The sequence below is a fragment of the Centroberyx gerrardi genome, chromosome 3 (assembly GCF_048128805.1).
Source record: "Centroberyx gerrardi isolate f3 chromosome 3, fCenGer3.hap1.cur.20231027, whole genome shotgun sequence".
NCBI lineage: Eukaryota > Metazoa > Chordata > Actinopteri > Beryciformes > Berycidae > Centroberyx > Centroberyx gerrardi.
Genome location: NC_135999.1, coordinates 321,937 through 343,398, shown reverse-complemented (window position 1 = coordinate 343,398; position 21,462 = coordinate 321,937). Strand labels below are relative to the sequence as shown.

Below are 21,462 nucleotides of genomic sequence, written 5' to 3'. Positions count from 1 at the left end.
ATTCATTTATTTATTATTTTATTTTATTTTTTGTCATTATTATTATTATTTTTGTCTATTTATTTATGTATTTATTTTGTTTGCAGATATTTTGTCTTAACCATTAACATGTAGTCAACATTAATGGAATTTCTATTGCAATTTTTTTGTAATTGTAATGTTTGACTATTGCAAATAAAAAAAATGTAAAAAATAAAAAATTCACTGTCCTGCTTTCTGTTTCCTGCTTCCTGTTTCCTGTTTCCTGTGGCGTTTCCCTGGTAGAAACTGCTAATAAAGATAGATACTATATAGATACTATAGATACTAGATAGATACTATATACGTAGATACAGTCTCCCTGGTAGAAACTGAAGACTGTTTTACGGACGGTTTTAACGGGACGTTTTTAACAGGACAGTTTCAACGGGACAATTTTAACGGGACAGTTTCAACGGGACAGTTTTAACGGGACAGTTTCAACGGGACAGTTTTAACGGGACAGTTTTAACGGGACAGTTTCAACGGGACAGTTTTAACGGGACAGTTTCAACGGGACAGTTTCAACGGGACAGTTTCAACGGGACAGTTTCAACGGGACAGTTTTAACGGGACAGTTTTAACGGGACAGTTTTAACAGGACAGAGCAGTAAAGTTGAACCTGAAGGACAGAACATGGTACCTGGATCTGAGAGTTAACGTCTTTAGGAGAAAAGACAAAACGGCCTCTGCTCCGCTGACGGACCAAACCAAAGTGAAAAAGCAGGGAAAAAATAATAATGATGTTTGCAATGTAAATTGTCAGTTTGGTCCTTTATAATTTAGATCTGAAGAGTTCATTTCCAAAACAAGCATTGCCAGAAGTCTGTGGAAGTAAAATCTGAAGAATCTAATCTGTAACAGTTTCTGATTTATTGAACCAAAGACTGAAGTTCCTTCATCATTTGGTTTCATGTTACAGCGATTATTGTTTCTAAGCAGCTGTTATCTAACCCTAACCCTGTCACTGGAGACCAAACTCTTGACTTCTGGAAATATTCAGTCTCCTCTAGCATCTGACCTGAATGTGACGATCAGTAACATGCAGCGAAAATCCATCTGTTGCTCTGAGAAATGGAAACAAATCTGAATGTCTGAAGTTTGACTGACAGGTGAGCTGCTGTTTCACCTGTTAGATTCCTCCAATAGGGAACCGCCCTCTGCCTTATTCCAGCCAATCCGGTCCTCCGGTCCCAGTGGAAGGCGTGTCTCCTGGAACCTGAGCCCCGTCCCTGAGGCGGAGCCACTGGAGGCGGAGCCACAGGAGGCGGAGCCACAGGAAGCGGGGCCACAGGAGGAGCTGACCAAAGCCTTGGAGGATTCGGCGGAGGCGCGGCTCTTCGGTCTGTGCTCCGACAGGCCGCGCTCCGACGGGCTTCCTGACCGCCGAGAGCCACTGGGGAAACAGGAAGTAGAGGAAACAGGAAGTAGAGGAAACAGGAAGTGGAGGAAACAGGAAGTAGAGGAAACAGGAAGTGGAGGAACAGGAAGGAACCTTGGGCTTTCCTCAGCCCACCCAAAGTCTCAAGGACCCTGGAACCATCTCAATGATTCATGGAACCACTTCAAGGAACCCTGGAACCCCCTCAAGGACCCTGGAACCGTCTCAAGGACCTTGGAACTGTCTCAAGGACCCTGGAACTGTCTCAAGGACCCTGGAACCCCCTCGAGGACCCTGGAACCCCCTCAAGGACATCTGGAACCATCCCACTTTGAGAACTACTGGTTATACACACCTCTATCTATATACTTATATATCTACTTATGTTTATTTAAATGAAAGATACTTCACAAAGTTCATGTTTTTCCTCTAGACATTCTCTGTCTACCTGAAACTGCAGCATGTTTACATGACCATTCAAATAGATTTTATTATTATTGTTAATTGTTTTGTTTTTTATTGCCCACTTTATAGTCTTATTTTATTTCCTAGTATATATTATTGTTTGTTTGTTACACTTTTCATTTCTCCCCATCACTTTTGCTGCTGCTAATTTCCCCACATGGCTCAATAAACTTTCATCTTATTTCATTGCGACCCAAGACTGCAGCTCCCACTGGAGATGCTGCAGATCAACAGAACTGGATGTGACTGAACTGACAGAAGCAGGAGTTGTCTCTGGTTATCAGACTGCTGTGCTGTGTATCTGTATCTGTCTCTACAGCTGGTGCATGGGAAGACTGACAGGCCGAACCTGCTGCAGTGTCTCCGCACATCAGAAGAGCCGGTTGGATTTCACTCTGCAGACGAAACGTCAGCTGCAGTCCAGACGATGCTGCTGCCTGCATGTCATGCTGAACAATGAATACTGTATATAGACTGACATGTACAGTCTGCTGCCTAATGCAGACTGATGTGTATAGAGTCTATATGTATAGTCTATATGTAGACTGATATTCATAGAGTCTATATACAGATTGATGTGTATAGAGTCTATATACAGACTGATGTGTATAGAGTCTATATGTAGACTTATGTGTATAGAATCTATATGTATAAAGTCTATATACAGACTGATGTGTATAGAGTCTATATACAGACTGATGTGTATAGAGTCTATATGTATAGAGTCTATATGTAGACTGATGTGTATAGAGTCTATATGTAGACTGATGTGTACAGAGTCTATATACAGATTGATGTGTATAGAGTCTATATACAGATTGATGTGTATAGAGTCTATATACAGACTGATGTGTATAGAGTCTATATACAGACTGATGTGTATAGAGTCTATATGTATAGTCTATATGTAGACTGATATGCATAGAGTCTATATGCAGACTGATGTGTATAGAGTCTATATACAGACTGATGTGTATAGAGTCTATATGTAGACTTATGTGTATAGAGTCTATATGTATAAAGTCTATATACAGACTGATGTGTATAGAGTCTATATACAGACTGATGTGTATAGAGTCTATATACAGACTGATGTGTATAGAGTCTATATATATAGAGTCTATATGTAGACTGATGTGTATAGAGTCTATATGTAGACTGATGTGTACAGAGTCTATATGTATAGAGTCTATATACAGACTGATGTGTATAGAGTCTATATACAGACTGACGTGTATAGAGTCTATATGTATAGTCTATTTGCTGACTGATGTGTATAGAGTCTATATGTAGACTTATGTGTATAGAGTCTATATGTATAGAGTCTATATACAGACTGATGTGTATATTTATTTATTTATTTATTTACCAGGGACAGTGCACATTAATCAACATTTCAGTTTCCACATCAATGTAAATGTGCCAGAGTTAGCTAATGAGCTAATTTTCATCTGTAGTCCCTGGGCAGGCTATTACAAATTAGTGGCCTAATGTTATCAATACAATGGTTCAGCAAGCACTACAGTATGACACAATACAATACAATACAATACATAAATGTATTACAAAAGTAACAGATATATGTAAAAACAATGAGTATGTAAAGGCAGTGCCAGAGATGAGGTAGTATGATTACTCATGATTGCAAGTTTGGTTTGCTTTAAGCCATCTCTTAAGTTTATGTTTAAAGGTTAGGTAATTAGTGCTCTCTCTTAATTCACTAGGAAGACTATTCCAGTAGTGGGAGGCTCTGACTGAGAAGACTGTTTGCCCAAACCTGCTACGTCTGTATTGTCCCCTCTGGTAGTTGCCCTTGTTGCCCTGCCGCTATTATCCTTCTGCATTATAAACTGACTCATCGGGGGAGGTGCAAGCCCATGTAAGACCTTAAAGATGAGGCAAGCATCTGCAAATAGTTTAAAACTATCAAGATTAAATAAATTGTACTTTTGTACTATATGGCAATGGTGATAGCTATTGGCCTTTCGGTCAAGTGTTTTTAGTGTCTGTTTGTAAAGGGACTCAGTTGGTTTTCAGCGTTTGTTTGTTTTTAGCATGTACATAAAGAACTGTGTCATCAGCATACATTTGTATGTTGCAGACTAAAGGCAGGTCATTAATATACAAGCTGAACAAAATAGGGCCCAGTATTGATCCTTGAGGAACACCAATGTTACAGTTGAGGTATGTTGATTGAATATTGCCAATACGCACACTTTGCTTCCTGTTTGTTAGATATGAATTCATCCATTTAATGGCATCAGCGGAGAAATTAAAAAAGGATAGTTTTGACAGGAGTACCTCATGGTTCACAGTATCAAAAGCCTTCTTTAAATCCAGAAAAACTGCACCTATTTCACCACCTTCATCTAATTTTGACTTTACACTTTCAAGAAAGTAGCAGTTGGCTGTTTCTGTTGAGCAGTTGGTGCGAAATCCGAATTGCATTGGGTGCAGACGGGCGTGGCCCATGTTCAGGTGAGCGGTCAGCTGCTTCGCTACCCATTTCTCAGCCACCTTGGACACTACAGGTAAAATACTGATGGGTCTGTAGTTTCCCACAGTTGTTTGGTCACCAGCCTTGAAAATGGGTGTTACAACAGCTGACTTCCAGGTGCTTGGGAAAATTCCTTGCTTAATTGACAAATTAATCAGATGAGCAATGGGGCAGACTAGGGCATCCTTATGTGATTTAAAGAATGTGGTATCCAAACCATAAGCATCCTTTGCTTTTGACTCTCTTAAAGAGCTCATGATGTTTACCACTGCTGATTCAGATATTTCTGTTATTCTAAAAATTGGTTTGGCATCATTGATGGGGGTACATGCTATGGTTCTGGAGGAGAAGCTTTGGGCTAGCTCCTCAACTGAGTTTATAAAAAAGTTGTTAAAAGTGCTTGCTATCATATCATGATCTTGGGTTAAGATTCCATTCACTTTAAGTTCATGTTCCTTGGTTCTCTGATCATTATTTCTTCCAGTTAATTTAAGATTTTTCCAGATCAGTTTCCCATTTCCCCTTGCATCATCAATTACTCTAATAAAAAAATCAGCTTTAGCCTTCCTTATGTTCCTTACTACCTTATTTCATAGGGATGTAAAAATATGCCTGTCATTACTATGACCTGATTTAAGTGCTCTTTTCAGTGCAACATCTCGCTCTTTCATTTGTCGCCAGAGGGCGTCACTGAGCCTGGTAAAGTGTTCTTTTGTCTAGGTTTGTATTGCACCTTCCTTGTGAAGGAGGATATTACTGTATTAATAGTTGTCAAAAAAGTATTGCAGCTGTACTCAATGTCTTCACTGGACTGAAGATAAGACCAATCAATTTGTTTTAGAGCAGTTTCAAAGTTATTCATTGCATTTTTTGGAATTCTCTGGTGGAAGTGTTTTGTTTTGATGGTATTTTCAAACCGTTTTCTGGTGAGTTTCCGTACCAGTAATGTGATATTATGGTCAGACAAACCAGTTAGCAGGTTATGGGATTTTGTTCTCTCAGGTCTGTTCGTAAACATCAGGTCAGTTTGCGTCTGGGAGGAATTGGTTACTCTTGTTGGTCCTTGTACCAGTTGAGTAAGATTGAACTGGTCTGTTATCTCCTTAAGTTTTTTCCTATCTGATTTTTTATCCCAGTTTATGTTAAAATCACCCATAAGTATTAGTTCTTTTTTGCTATCACATTCTTTAAGAATGCTATGTAGATGTTCATAAAACAAACTGTTAGATGACGGTGGTCGATATAAACAAATAACAATGAAAGACATTTCTGGAGACAGTGAAACATTCAACCCAATACATTCCAGATCTGTTTCATGTGACCATTTAATGAGACTGCATTTGATTGTCTCTTTAACATAGATTAACAATCCTCCCCCTCTACCCTTGTTATAGAGTCTATATGTAGACTGATGTGTATAGAGTCTATATGTATAGAGTCTATATGTAGACTGATGTGTAAAGAGTCTATATGTAGACTGATGTGTATAGAGTCTATATGTATAGAGTCTATATGTAGACTGATGTGTATAGAGTCTATATGTATAGAGTCTATATGTAGACTGATGTGTATAGAGTCTATATGTAGACTGATGTGTATAGAGTCTATATGTAGACTGATGTGTATAGAGTCTATATGTATAGAGTCTATATGTAGACTGATGTGTATAGAGTCTATATGTAGACTGATGTGTATAGAGTCTATATGTATAGAGTCTATATGTAGACTGATGTGTATAGAGTCTATATGTAGACTGATGTGTATAGAGTCTATATGTAGACTGATGTGTTCAGTCTATTGACACTTCCTACACTCATTTTAATGTAAGAAGGTTCTAGTGAACTTTTCTCGAACTTCGCTCCTGTATTTTGGAGGAATGTTAAATGACAGTGTGAGGCGTCTTGCTGCAGGAAACATCTGGACCGCTGCTGTTTACTGTTTCTGACAGAAACAGAAATCTATTGTTATCTGCTCTAGTGTTTTAGCATGTCTTTCTGTAACCAGCTTTGTTTCACAGTAAATGGATACAGTATTATTGTTTCAGACAGAGAATGTTGTAATGATGAATATTTGATGTGGAAATTTGCTGTGCAACTTCCAGTGTGCCGTGTGTGTCAGTATTTACTGTTCTACTATGTTAATCTGTGGTTAATCTGAGAATGGAAATGGAAAATTGAGATAAAATGTACACAATATCGCAATATCACAATATCACAAAGTATGAGATAAATATAATTTGTTGAATACATAATGACTTAGTTCAATCACATTGCACACTAATTCCACAATTCAAAAGTGGCTTTGGAGAACATGCAACCTGCACACAGAACGGACCGGGAATCGAACCGGAAGGGTTCTTTATACCATGACATGTATTGTCCCGCCTCTCAGGCGCTAACGCACTGCTCTGCCTAACAACGTCATTCTAGCACTATATTCAGCTCAGGACGAGTGTCAGCAAGGCCACCAAAGTAAGAACTCTTGTTCTCTATTCGTAAAACCTGGGTTGTAGCACAACCCTTTAGCTTTACTTCATTTCGAGCTTGAGTTCTTATTTATGCTATAATGTATACAACCCACCTTGCTGGCCACAAGGACTGCACCGCTGCACAGCCTTCCTGGCTCAACAAATAGTGGTAACAATGTCATTAAGGCCGTAGCCAAGGTTGAGAAGTTAAACAAGAATATAATACCTTGTTAATTAACTATGATATATGATATGTGAACAACTAATCAGCTCACGGCTGAGTTTGTTCGGGTAACACTGAGTCTGTGCATCATGCGTAAAATCCCTTGGTAGTCAGCGTTTGGCAGCAGACGATACTGTATGAGAAAGTGAGGAAGCTTCCATATCCAGGCTATAAAACCTGACAAAAGTGTACGAAGGTGCCCATGAAGCAGCTGCACACATTTCCTCCACAGTTACGCCTTGTAAAAGCGTCCATGACGTAGATGGTAGAGTGAGCTCTCAGTCCCTTGGGAGGAATTTTTACTGTAGTGTAGGCCAAAGCAATACCTTCAACTATCCAGCGAGACAATCTTTCTTTTGACAGAGCCTTACCTAACGCCCTCACTCCATAACACACAAACAAGTGGCCTGAACGGCGCATGCCATGCGTTCTTGCCACATAGACAGAGAGCACATGCACTGGGCATAGTCTGTGCAAACGCTCCTCTTCATCAGAGCTGAACGGAGGAGGTGAAAAGGTTATTAGATCGACAAGCATAGACCTAAAGTTGGTGCTAATATTCTTAGGTTGGTAAGCAGGATTTGGGTGTAACGTAACTCTTTGGTTGTCCCCCGAATTAAGCATGACTGATGCACAGATAAGGCAGCCAGGTCGCCTACTCTTTTTGCCGATGTAAGGGCCAGCAACAATGCTGTTTTCAGCATCAAGTATTTCAGCTGTTCATCGTCTATTGGCTCAAATGGAGCGCATGTTAGCACATCCAGTACAACTACAACATCCCATCTTGGGAACAGCCAGCAGGTTGGCGGCCGCCTACGCTGGGCACCCTTCATGAAGCGAGAGGCCAACAGGTGGGCTCCAACCGTTTTCCCTCGACGCCCATATGACAAGCTGATACTGCAGTTAGGTATACTTTAAGCATTGAGGGAGAAAGTTGTTTATCAAACAAATATTGTAGGAAGCTTACCCCGCAGTATATTGGGTCCTCATTGCGTGTCTTACACCAGCGCTCAAACGCCTGCCACCTATACATATATACACACCTATATATATCTTTATCTTATTCTCACTATCATTATCAAGTTTTATGTGAAGCACTTGGTGCATGTAATTTCTCTGTTGTAAAGCACTTTGAGCTGCATTTCTTGTATGAAAGGTGCTATACAAATAAAGTTTATTATTATTATTATTATACGCGTAAAGGGATCTAGTTGAGGGAGTCCTAGCCCTCTGAATAGTGTCCACAACCTCTAAAGGAAGGCCATATTTCAATAGGTGCTCCCGGTCAGGAGCCAAGCGGTCAGCTTCCATTTCTGTGGGGACGGATGGAATATTTCCCCCTCTGTTTGAGATAGGAGATCAGTGCGTAAATCCCCTTGACATTAAGCTCACGTCCACAAACCATGTTTGTGAGGGCCAGTATGGGGCTACTAGAATGAGTTCCAACTTGTCCTCCCTCACTCGGTGCAGCACCTGTTGGATCAGGGGAAGCGTACATACACTCGTTGGGCCAACGGTGAGTGCGTGCATCGTGGCCTGGGGGGGGGTCATCCTTTTGGATTGAAAACCACAGGGGACAGTGTGTTGCGTGCAATGCGAAGAGATCGATGCGTACACGGCCGAACCAGAGCCAAATCTCCTCCACAACCCAAGGGTGGAGGCGCCACGTATGAGGCCCGCCCCTTGACAGCAGGTCCGCTCTGCAATTCACTAGACCTGGAATGTGGGCTGCTGACAATGAGCACAGGTGCTTGTGCACCCACAGGTGAATCTGTGTTGCCACTTGATGCATGGCTAACGAGCGAATACACTGACTGATAAACCATCAGCGGTTGTGTCTAAAGGTTCAGCACAGCAGCTGACGGGCCAGCCGCTTTGTATGACCTGTCAGCAAGAGACGCAGTGAGCCTGCATGCTTTGGATGGCAGCTTGGGCTTGTCAGAGGCAGAGGTTGTTGATAAATGAGCCGCATGCTTAGATAGCCCAGTTCAGGTTCTGTGTCAATAGTGGACCAAGCTGAAGCCTTGGACAGATGACCTGGTCCGCATAGGCTTTCCCCAAGAATGTCTTACTTCGGCTTTGATGTCAGGACAGAGAGGAAGGGGCCTTTGAGGCTTGGGCTTTGGCATCATGGATGAGCCCGGAAAATAGGCGCCGACGAGCATGGAAGCGGGAGCAGGAGGGGGTCCGGTCATGGCAGGTCCAGCTTGGCAACCAGTCTAGACATAACCTCCGTGAATTCTCTATAGTATGCCCCCTGTTGAGAAACTCTCGGTGCCAGGGCTCTGTTATCCCTTCCCACATCATCTTTTTCCTCCTCACTGCTTTGTGTGTCCTCCTCGTCCCATTCGCTTTCCTCTTCACTTCCCCAATGTGTAGCTTCAGCATGTGCGAGACCCATGCACTCAACACACTTCTTGAAGTTCTTGTCAGCCATGTGAGCCGAGGTCGCTCGACAGTGTTAGCTAATGTAGCTAGCAGGTGGCAGTGGGTGGATGGATGAGCGGCTAATTAGCTAGCTCGGAGCCTTCACCAATGACTAGTCTTCTTTAAGGTAGAAAAAAAACAAATAAAAAATTTGATAAAGATGAAATAAGGCAGTTGTGTTCTCGCCGCTCTCGTCGAAGGTGTGAGCCGTCCGAAACATAGGATGCTAACAGCAGGTGTAATTAAAGCTATATGCAGCGGTGGCTGAATAAAGCAAGAACGACATTGTCAGGTAGAGCAGCGCATATTACGAATCTGAGGGGCGGGACAACATGCGTCATGGTATAAAGGACCATTCACTGTCTGCCTTTTCTTGACCAAGGTAGGACTTGGGTGGTTGTAATTTTACATGCAAATTATTCAGTGGTGCTGTCTGGAGACAGGCTTATAGCATAAGTAAGAACTCAAGTTCAAAATGAAGTAAAACTGTATCATGCAACTGAGAAATCTTCTATTCCAAATCCAAAACAAAAAGTCTGTTACCTGGACAGAGACGAGATCTCGCTCAAATCTCCCAGACTCCCGTCAGTCACGTTTCCGGCTGAGGTTGCCGGGTCGATTCCCTGGGTCAGGCCCGCCTCCCAGCGCTCCACCTGGCCACCGCCCCCGGGCTGAGGGGCGGGTAGGGGCGGCACGCAGGGCGCGGTGTCGATGCCGCTGTCGGTGGACGCCCCCTTGATGTAGGTGAGGCCCAGCGCCTCGGGGTCCAAGGGGTCGGAGGGGTCGAAGTGTTTGTCCTCGCTGCTGCCGCTGCTGGACAGCGTGTTGCTGCTGGACAGTGTGTTGCTGCTGGAGGGGCTGGAGCAGCTCTTCTCTCCACACTGCTGCAAAACACAACACAAATCTGTTCAAACACACTGTCCAAATTCTGATTCCTCTCTCACATGTGACTCACATCTGATGTTTGCTAATCAGCAAAAAATGTATGGAGTCGCATTGTTTCAGTTCCCATCTGGACCATGTGGATGTGTGGTGCATCAGATGCAACCTACATGTCACTTGTATCTGAACGTCCTAGAAACCTCCTAGGATAGATATGAATAGGTAGATATGGACAGTCATCATAGAAACCCTGAAGGTCCCTCAAAGCTCTTTTACTTTTTAGAAAGTACTCACTCGGAGTTTGCCGCTGGACTCCTTCTGCCGCTGCTGGCTTCTCTCCCTCATGTTGAGGATCTTGGTGGACGGATGATGCCACTTGGCCTCTGCAGGAGAAGAGGAAGTCATTTTGGGTCTTGTTTGTTTTCATTCAGATATCATATTCTCATTTTCTACATTCCTGTGGTCGAAGCGGATCACACTGTCCAGCTGATCTGCAGCCAGCTCCAGTTCCACAGGACTTCAGTTCCGGCTGCAGATCCTTGCACTGCTGCGAGGCGTTCGTCTGTCGCATCTCATTAAGGCTACTTGCATTTTACTTACATTTTACTGCATCAAATGCATGCAGCTGTGAAATATTTCAATGAGGTGGAAATGGTTGAAATCCACCATCCACATGAAAGAATATTTGTTGTTTTAATGTATATTGTTTGAATTTATTTGTGTCTCTAGAGCAGAAGGGCATCAGCTCTGAAAAGGACATACTATCTGATCACTGTACTGGGGCCACTGATTATTGATCAACAATTGTTTATAGATGATCACAGGACTGATGGATTTGATTCCATATTTATGATTAGATTCAACTTTAATGATCTTTTGGTGGAAATTGGGCCGTTGCAGCAGCAAACAGGATACAGCAAAGAAAAATATAATAATAAGAATAGGAGAAGAATTAACTGCATATACAGAATGAGTAAAATGTGCCTCTATTTGTATTAGCAGGTCTACAGAGGGCCGTATGCATGTACAGAAAGTATTTGTTGAGTTTAGAGCAGTGGAAGCTGGGGAGTCAGAGTTCAAGAGGAAAACTGCAAGTTAAACAGCAAACTGCTGTAGAGACTTAACAACCGACTTTATCGGGAAAAAGTCAAAAAACAAACTGAGGAGGATCATCAATAAAACTTAGGACATCAACAGGGAATCTGCAGGTTTCAGAAAGCCAAATGAAGACTTTTTAAGACGTTTTAATGCCATCTGGAATTAAATTTAAGACCAATTTAACAACCAACTGAAGAAACAAAGCTGTTCTGACTGAACAGCTGAAGAAAGTGAAACTATAAACAGTCAGAATAAAGAAAAGGACAGCAGGAAATGATAATTAAGAAACATGAAGTCCAGCTGTGTTTGGTGCAACAGACGGGATGCAGACTGAACTGCGAACTCTGTTCTGTTCATCAGTCATTACATGGTGAAATAATTAACAGCTATAATAACATACTTTTTAACACCTTTAACACCCAGTGTGCTTGTTAAATGCAATCACACTATACAAGAAATCCCCCAATGCTAAAGTGAAATGTGATTTACAAGTGAAGTGATGTTAGTGTTGGTACCTGCAGACCGGGTCCTCTCCAGTCTGGACTCTCGCTCTCCTTCAGTGCTGCTGGATGGATCCATGAGGCCAGGCTGACATCTGGACAGAGAAGATGTACAAATATGAGAAAAACTTTGGATTTTCACCACAAATATAGATTCTGTAAATAATTCATCAAAAAAATAAGTTACAAATCCCTTACCAACTATTAAGTTATTCATCAGAATTAAACATTAAAGTGCAGACAAACTTTATCCATGTGAGAAAATAAAAGTGATGCAAATTTGCACATTTGTTACAAAATATTTTAATTTGAATATGTAAATAACAAAATAAAAATCACTGCGCAGCAGATGAATACATGGTTGCTCATCTTAAATAGTTGCAAAAATAAATCTGGATACAGGATACATACTGGATACATCAGCTGTTTTGAGTTATTGATATTTAAAAAATTCATGAATCTAGGCTACAGGCCTTTTATTATTAAAAGGTCAGTCTTCTTACTTTAGATAAGGCTAGTGTCTAGTTTAGCTAGTACGCTAGCATGTTAGCATGGAGCTACTATCACTCAACAGTGTACGCTAAAGTGTTAGCATGGAGCTACTATCACTCAACAGTGTACGCTAAAGTGTTAGCATGGAGTTACTGTCACTCAACACAGTGGGCCTCATGCAAGAACATTTTCGTATTCTTATCTTAAATAAGAATAGCTGAGCTAATGTCACTCAGCACAGTGTCCGCTAAAGTGTTAGCATGGAGCTACTGTCACTGAACACAGTGTCCGCTAAAGTGTTAGCATGGAGCTAATGTCACTCAACACAGTGTGCACTAAAGTGTTAGCATGCAGCTAATGTCACTCAACACAGTGGGCACTAAAGTGTTAGCATGCAGCTACTGTCACTCAACACAGTGTGCACTAAACTGTTAGCATGGAGCTAATGTCACTCAACACAGTGTGCACTAAAGTGTTAGCATGGAGCTAATGTCACTCAACAGTGTGCACTAAAGTGTTAGCATGGAGCTAATGTCACTCAACACAGTGTGCGCTAAAGTGTTAGCATGGAGCTAATGTCACTCAACAGTGTGCGCTAAAGTGTTAGCATGGAGCTAATGTCACCCAACAGTGTGCACTAAAGTGTTAGCATGGAGCTAATGTCACTCAACAGTGTGCACTAAAGTGTTAGCATGGAGCTAATGTCACTCAACACAGTGTGCACTAAAGTGTTAGCATGGAGCTAATGTCACTCATGTTTCAGGTCTTGGCGGCTGGACAGCAGCATGAGATCCTTCCAGTTGTTAAATTAGAAAAACAACTTTGTGTAGCAGCTTTTTTTTTTGAAAAAAACCTACAGGAAACAGAACTGGAATTGAATTGGAATTTCAGGAAGTTTAATTTAATTCTGTGACATTCTGTGAGATTCCATGTTTTTTTGTTTTTTCTGAGATTACACAGAGTGTTATATATGATCAATACTCAAATCTTTTATTTGATTCATAATGTTTTGATTTATAATGTTTAGAGTCAAGACAAACTCTCTGAGAAGTGGAATTTCATGGAATTTAGTTTTGTTTCCTGTCGTTCACATTCTGTTTCCTTACAGCTGGGAGACTTTCACACTCACACTCACACTCACACTGACACACTCACACACTCACATTCACACTGACACACACACACACACACTCACACTGACACTCACACTGACACTCACATTCACACTGACACACACACTCACACTCACACTCACACTGACACACTCACACACACTCACACACACTCACACTGACACTCACACTGACACTCACACTCACACTGACACACTCACACACACTCACACACACACACTCACACTGACACTCACACTGACACACATTCACACTCACACTCACAACCACACTGACACTCACTCACACACTGACACTCACACTCACACTCACACACACACTCACACTCACAATCACACTGACACTCACACTCACACACTGACACTCACACACACACTCACACTCACAATCACACTGACACTCACACTCACACACTGACACTCACACTCACACACACACACTCACACACATTCACACTGCAGGACTGAACTGGAGTTTAGGAATTCTCACTTCAGTTCATGAACGGGCCGACTCTGCTCTGCAGATGATTCTGGTGTCTCCGTTCTCATTAACAGTTAAACTAACGAGGCGATCTACCGAAAACTCTCGTCTGCCTTTAACTAAACGGCCCACAATGCTTTGCTGATGGAAGAGTTACAGGAATGTGCAGAAGCTATTTCAGTCACTGTAACTGGAGAGTTTCTCCCTGCTGCTGCCAGACAGAGAAACCTGAGACTGAGGGGATTTACTCAGGGTGTGTGTGTGTGTGTGTGTGTGTGTGTGTGTGTGTGTGAGACAGTAGGTAGAGAAGGTAATCAGCACTTCCTCCTGAATTATCAATCATTTACTAGAGATCCAAAAATAATGCTAATAACAATGATACTATTCCTACTACTAATAGTAATAATGATAAAAATATGCTTTATTTGTATATCACTTAAAAAAACAAAAACAATATTTACAACGAGCTTTAACAGAACGCATCACTGTGCGGCAGGAAAGAGCTACCAGACACAACACTGTAGTCTGCTAGCAGTGCTAACCAGCTGGTTAGCTAGCAGCTGCTCAGATAACGTCAGCTGACGTTGTCGTGATCCGCTTTTTATTTCTCCTCACAAGAAGCTCCGGCAGCTTTCTGCACACAGACAGACTGTGTGAGCGCAGCCTGATCACAGTTACATCACAACGCCTGTGAAGCGGAGTGATACGTACAGTAAAAAGTCCCAGTGCTGTTATACTGTATATCAGCACTCATGGAATGCCTCTTGTCCAATCAAATTACTCGACCGGAACTAACTGTTGTATAAAGATATATAGATATACTGTAGGTTGGATCACTGTTGAGTTAGAGAGAGAGGAGAACAGACTTTACTGATAAAGGAGGAAGAGAAGTGAAATGTGACATAAAACCTCAGCAGGTTCTGAGTGTGTCTGCAGAACGACAAGAACTGCTGACAGGCGTCCTCAGGCCGCGCGCTTCGGTGTGTTTAGGTGTGTTTAGGTGTGTTTAGGTGTGTTTAGGTGTGTTTCGGTGTTCAGTGTGTTTCAGTGTGTTTCGCTGTGTTTCAGTGTGTTTCAGTGTGTTTCGCTGTGTTTCGCTGTGTTTCGCTGTGTTTAGGTGTGTTTAGGTGTGTTTCGGTGTTTCAGTGTGTTTAGGTGTGTTTCGCTGTTCAGTGTGTTTCGGTGTGTCTAGGTGTGTTTCGGTGTTTCAGTGTGTTTCGGTGTGTTTAGGTGTGTTTCAGTGTGTTTCGGTGTGTCTAGGTGTGTTTCGGTGTTTCAGTGTGTTTCGGTGTGTTTAGGTGTGTTTCAGTGTGTTTCGGTGTGTTTCGGTGTGTTTCGGTGTGTTTCAGTGTTTCAGTGTGTTTCAGTGTGTTTTGGTGTTTCGCTGTGTTTCGCTGTGTTTCGCTGTGTTTAGGTGTGTTTAGGTGTGTTTAGGTGTGTTTCGGTGTTTCAGTGTGTTTAGGTGTGTTTCGCTGTTCAGTGTGTTTCAGTGTGTTTCGGTGTTTCAGTGTGTTTCGGTGTGTTTAGGTGTGTTTCAGTGTGTTTCGGTGTTTCAGTGTGTTTCGGTGTGTTTAGGTGTGTTTCAGTGTGTTTCGGTGTGTTTCGGTGTGTTTCGGTGTGTTTCAGTGTTTCAGTGTGTTTCAGTGTGTTTTGGTGTTTCGCTGTGTTTCGCTGTGTTTCGGTGCGTTTCGGTGTTTCAGTGTGTTTCGCTGTGTTTCGGTATTTCAGTATGTTTCGGTGTGTTTAGGTGTGTTTCGGTGTTTCGCTGTGTTTCGGTGCGTTTCGGTGTTTCAGTGTGTTTCGCTGTGTTTCGGTATTTCAGTATGTTTCGGTGTGTTTAGGTGTGTTTCGGTGTTTCAGTATGTTTCGGTGTGTTTAGGTGTGTTTCGGTGTTTCAGTATGTTTCGGAGTGTTTAGGTGTGTTTCGGTGTTTCGCTGTGTTTCGCTGTGTTTCAGTGTTTCAGTGTGTTTCAGTGTGTTTCAGTGTGTTTCGGTGTTTCAGTGTGTTTTGGTGTGTTTCGGTGTGTTTCGGTGTGTTTCGGTGTTTCGGTGTGTTTCGGTGTGTTTCAGTGTTTCAGTGTGTTTCAGTGTGTTTCGGTGTTTCGCTGTGTTTCGGTGTTTCGGTGTGTTTCGCTGTGTTTCGGTGCGTTTCGGTGCGTTTCGGTGTTTCAGTGTGTTTCGCTGTGTTTCGGTGTTTCGCTGTGTTTCGGTGCGTTTCGGTGTTTCAGTGTGTTTCGCTGTGTTTCGCTGTGTTTCGGTGTGTTTCGGTGTGTTTCGGTTGTATTACAGATACCTGAAGCGCTCCTGTCACTATCTTTTCTAGTAGACATTTAATTACTAAATTGTGGATTATTCAGTTAAAAGAGAGAAGTGCAGGTCAAATCCAGATCAGATCAGATCTGATCTGATCTGATCTGATCAGAGGCGTTCAGAGGCTGTGATTGGTCAGGAGTGATGAAGAACTGATATACCACACCTGGAAATATAACACACACTTCAATATCGCTGAATTAGAAAAATATTAATTGTGGAAACATAAAATCACGATATACGATTATCTACGATTAATTGTGCAGCTCTATGGTTACTGGTTCTGTTGACGTCTCTCTATAGTCCCAGTATGGATACTGGACTGAACCGGTCTGAACCGGTCTGAACAGGTCTGGTCTGAACCAGTCTGGACCGGTCTGAACTGGTCTGGTCTGAACCAGTCTGAAGCGGCCTCACCCGCTGTAGGCGTTGCTCTGCCAGGTGCCGGTGGGTCCCGGGTCGCTGGAGGTTGACTGGTTGCTGGGCGAGCTGCAGAACAGCTGACTGGGATCGCCACGACTCCGCAGGGCCGAGGGAGACATGTCGTAGTCCTGAAGCATTCTGGGGAAAAACAAACAAAAGTCTCTACTGGTTTCTACTGGAGCTGGCCAGTACAACACAGTCTCTACTGGTTTCTACTGGAGCTGGCCAGTACAACACAGTCTCTACTGGTTTCTACTGGGAGCTGACCGGTACAACACAGTCTCTACTGGTTTCTACTGGAGCTGGCCAGTACAACACAGTCTCTACTGGTTTCTACTGGGAGCTGACCAGTACAACACAGTCTTTAGCTTTTGTGTTAACTGGAAAACTGAATGAAGGAAACTTTCCATGGAAAATTCCTTTCCCTCCACTTCTCTGTCATCATCGTCTCATTGTGGCTCTGATTTAAAATTCCAAGACTTTCTATGAAACTTCCTGGTTTGTTCATGTTGTTTTTCAGTCTGAAAACTTGACCAATAAACAAGCTGCTTGTGAGTCATGTGACTTTTGTTTCCAAGCCCTGGTCGGCTTGTGATTGGTCAGTGTGAAGCTAAACAAACCAAATACAAAATACTTTTCCAGTCTGGTTGAGACCAGAGAGAACCAGCTGCTAAACTTAGCTTGCTGTATCCACAGATACTGGATCATCTCCTGGGGCTGAAACTCTACCTGCCCCCCACCCCAACAACAGGGGGCAGCAGGGGGGCAACAAGGGGCAGCAGGGGGCAACAGGGGGCTGCAGGGGGGCAACAGGGGGCATCAGGGGGGCAACAGGGGGCTGCAGGGGGGCAACAGGGGGTTGCAGGGGGGCTGCAGGGGGGCTGCAGGGGGGCAACAGGGGGGCAGCAGGGGCCTGCAGGGGGGAGCAGGGGGGCAACAGGGGGCTGCAGGGGGGCAACAGGGGGCTGCAGGGGGGCAACAGGGGGCTGCAGGCAACAGGGGGCTGCAGGGGGGCAACAGGGGGCTGCAGGCAACAGGGGGCTGCAGGGGGGCAGCAGGGGCCTGCAGGGGGGCAACAGGGGGCTGCAGGCAACAGGGGGCTACAGGGGGGCAACAGTTTCTAGCCACCAGGCTAGCTGGTTGGTTTCTAGCTGCTTGGTAGAGATTTAGACTTTATCAAAGGGGGGGGGGGGTGCTGCATATTCAGCAGCTTCAGAAGCTCCTGGTTCAGTTAAAGTGTTGGCAGCTGTGAATTGAGTCGCCCAATTAACTGCCTGGCAGAGCTGGGAGAGAGAGGTGTCAGGACTTCAGCAGGTCTCATCTCCATCTGGTGAGAAACTGGAGGCTTCGATCGGCCTCAGAGCTGTGGATGTTCTGCTGGGAATCGAACCCTCACCCTGGGACTGCTACTGCCTTGCTCTTCCTACTGAGCTACACAGGGAAGTGAACTCCCAAACTCAACAGTGAACTACTCAGGACACATAAGCAACGCAGTAATATTAACAACCGTTTTCCACCTCGTTCTGTTCATTATTTGCACATATAAAATAATAGAAACACAGAAAGAAGAGAAAACTGCGCAGGTGACATAAAAAAAATAAACCTGCAGGGGCTTAAAAAAACATCCCACCTCAAAAGAAACAAAGGAAAAATCAGAAATGCAACACTGAGAGTGAAGATGCAGCAGAACATGTGTAAAGGTTGTTAGCAAATCTGTGATACGGTCGCACCTTTAATTGGACCTGCAGCGGTGCGAAAACAGAACGGCAGAAAAGCTGAAATGTAAAATGTGAGACCGAGGTTTGAAGTGTGGGAATTATTTTCAAGTTATTTTGAAGCCTGTGTATTTTTATCCCCGGGACAGCAGGGGCTCGAGGACGGCGTGTCGGTCGCTCTGTTCAGGCAGTCGGACCGCAGACTCTCCAGCAGGAGACCGGAGTTCGGTTCCCAGCAGAGACGCTTCCACAAAATTCAACGTCGCAGCTGTTAGACTCTTAGTCTTGTTTGAACTCTACAACGGATTTTTAACTTCATGGACCATGAAGGACCATCAAGGTTCATGAAACTCAACACTTAAATGATCCTGGAAATGTTTAATTCAATAAGAAGAAAAAAAACAAAACTACAGTTAGGTGTTTTTTCTGGCTGACTTGACCCTGGTACAAATGAGTTCAGAATGTGACCCAGTCAGCTTCACTTCAGCACTACAGGCAGTCAGTGGAGAGCAAAACAGAACAGCGGCCGACTTTCCCAGCGGCACATGAACGTAGTATAATAGTTATGGTTAAAAAACAAAAACGGTCTAAAGGTGGAAATCCCCGATCCTGACCCTGATTTTGATCATCATTCCACCTCAGAGAAATGTTTGTAAAACACAAAAAACAAAGTGCCTTCTGGTCGCAGAAGCTCAAAGCATCAAAGATAGACTTGAAATATTTGGAAAAAACGAATCTGATCTCCCCTCATTTCCGAGGTAAAAAACTGAAATCAGATTTTCATCAGGTGGTGGAGGTGGAGGGATATTTTTATTTATTTATTTATACATTTATTTATTTGTTGGGTTAGAGGGCATTTTGAGAAAACATGGAGGTCATTTGCTTTTTTAAGTCTGTCCTCTTTTTTTGTTCTTAATAATTTTCCAAACCTGAAACAATCTGAAGCTTTCCTTATTAGTGATTTATTTGTTTTAATTTACTTTTTTTGTACAGCTTGCAGCTGCAGCTTGTTTGTTGTGTGTTTGTGTGTCAGTCTATATACTACCAATAAATAAGAATAAAATAATAATAAGATTGTACAGGTTCTCACACTGAAAGGAAACAATGACCAAGATTTCTCAGTAAGAAGAAGAAGAGGAAGAAGAAGAGGAAGAAGAAGAAGAAGAGGAAGAAGAGGAAGAAGAAGAAGAGGAAGAAGAGGAAGAAGAAGAAGAGAAAGAAGAGGAAGAAGAAGAAGAAGAAGAAGAAGAAGAGGAAGAAGAAGAGGAAGAGGAAGAAGAAGAGAAAGAAGAGGAAGAATAAGAAGAGAAAGAAGAGGAAGAGGAAGGAGAAGAAGAGGAAGAAGAGGAAGAGGAAGAAGAAGAGGAAGAAGAGGAAGAGGAAGAGGAAGAAAAAGAGAAAGAGGAAGAAGAGAAAGAGGATGAAGAGGAAGAAGAGGAAGAGGAAGAAGAGGAAGAAGAAGAAGAAGAGGAAGAAGAAGACAAAGAAGAGGAAGAGTACCTGGTTCCTTCCTTCCTGTCGAAGGAGGCGCTTCGTGAGATCGAACCAGAAGCGTAATGGAACATCTGCTGCCCGGGGCTGGGGCCCCGATTGGGCGAGGCTCTGGAGAGGGGCGGGGCTACGGGCACGGCGGTGACCCGGTGCCAGGCGGGGGGCGGCGGCCTGAAGGGCCCCGAGGCCCCGCCCCCCTCCAGCTTCAACTCCAGCATCGGCACCCGGTACAACTCCGACCAGCTCCTGCACACATAAGACACCATATATTGTATATATACAACTATATATCTATATAACATACTGTATATATAACCATATAGTCCAAATCAGAATGTTTGTAAACAAACAGATTGGCTATACCTCCGGGTGGAGAACTCGCACCTGTCGGCAGCGGAAATTGTTAGTTTTAAGCAGCGTTAAATACGAGTCAACTAAACAAAACATTAGCGATTATGCCGAAATCGGGTTGTGTTTGGGGCTGTAATGCCAAATATAGCTTGGTACATAATGGATTAAGTTTAGGCTTTTTCAGTTTTAAAGCAACCTAACGGAATCGGTGGCTACAGAGAATAGTTTACAGGCCGTCTGCATCTACAGAACTGAGGACAGGCTGGCAGCAGCCTCATGACCGGGTTTTGCGGCAAACATTTTCTTACAGGTCAGTAATAAAAATGATAAAAGTCACTGTTGGGTAGCATAACGTGCAAGCTTGCTAGAGTGACAGTAATACAGTCTCTCGGTTTTGCTAGTCCCGTTCGGGTCTAGCACAGCAGCAGCTCCGTTGGGACTGGCACTGCACCGCCGGTCCCGAGGCGTTCCATTAAAAACCGTTTGGGTAAAATCTTTCACTTCTTGTAGGTAAGGTTTCCTGACCGAAATGTTGCCAACATGATAAGCTTTCTGAAATCCTTGAGCCATTTTCTGTTACACGAGTAAAACATATTGTCAAAGTGCCACAAATGTCACAAACATGAGCTTAAAAAGGGGTCTTACTTTGGTTAAATAACACGAAAAATACTGTAGCGCCGATGCAGCACCACCGACGTTATCCACCCGGAAGTAAGTTCTTTGTTGTTGTGACGTCACACTGATATGGCCTATACTGTATATATACAGCTATATATATATATAACATACTGTATATATAACCATATACTGTATACATACAACTATATATATATATAACATACTGTATATATAACCATATACTGTATATACACAACTATATATAACATACTGTATATATAACCATATACTGTATATATACACAACTATATATAACATACTGTATATATAACCATATACTGTATATATACAACTATATATATATATAACATACTGTATATATAACCATATACTGTATATATACAACTATATATAACATACTGTATATATAACCATATACTGTATATATACAACTATATATATATAACATACTGTATATATAACCATATACT

At 42.8% G+C, this 21,462-nt stretch overlaps 1 protein-coding gene across 1 annotated transcript in view; it reads right to left on the bottom strand.

Annotated features, from left to right (window-relative positions):
- LOC139911183 (signal-induced proliferation-associated 1-like protein 2) overlaps positions 1-21,462 on the bottom strand; it is a 92,904-nt gene that overhangs the window by 19,782 nt on the left and 51,660 nt on the right. Inside the window, exons 10-15 of the mRNA XM_078282733.1 lie at positions 20,012-20,248; positions 16,791-16,934; positions 11,974-12,053; positions 10,655-10,743; positions 10,022-10,362; positions 1,148-1,414 (exon numbers count right to left, since the gene is read on the bottom strand). Coding sequence (XP_078138859.1) covers positions 1,148-1,414; positions 10,022-10,362; positions 10,655-10,743; positions 11,974-12,053; positions 16,791-16,934; positions 20,012-20,248 — 1,158 coding nt within the window. The remainder of the gene's footprint in view (positions 1-1,147; positions 1,415-10,021; positions 10,363-10,654; positions 10,744-11,973; positions 12,054-16,790; positions 16,935-20,011; positions 20,249-21,462) is intronic.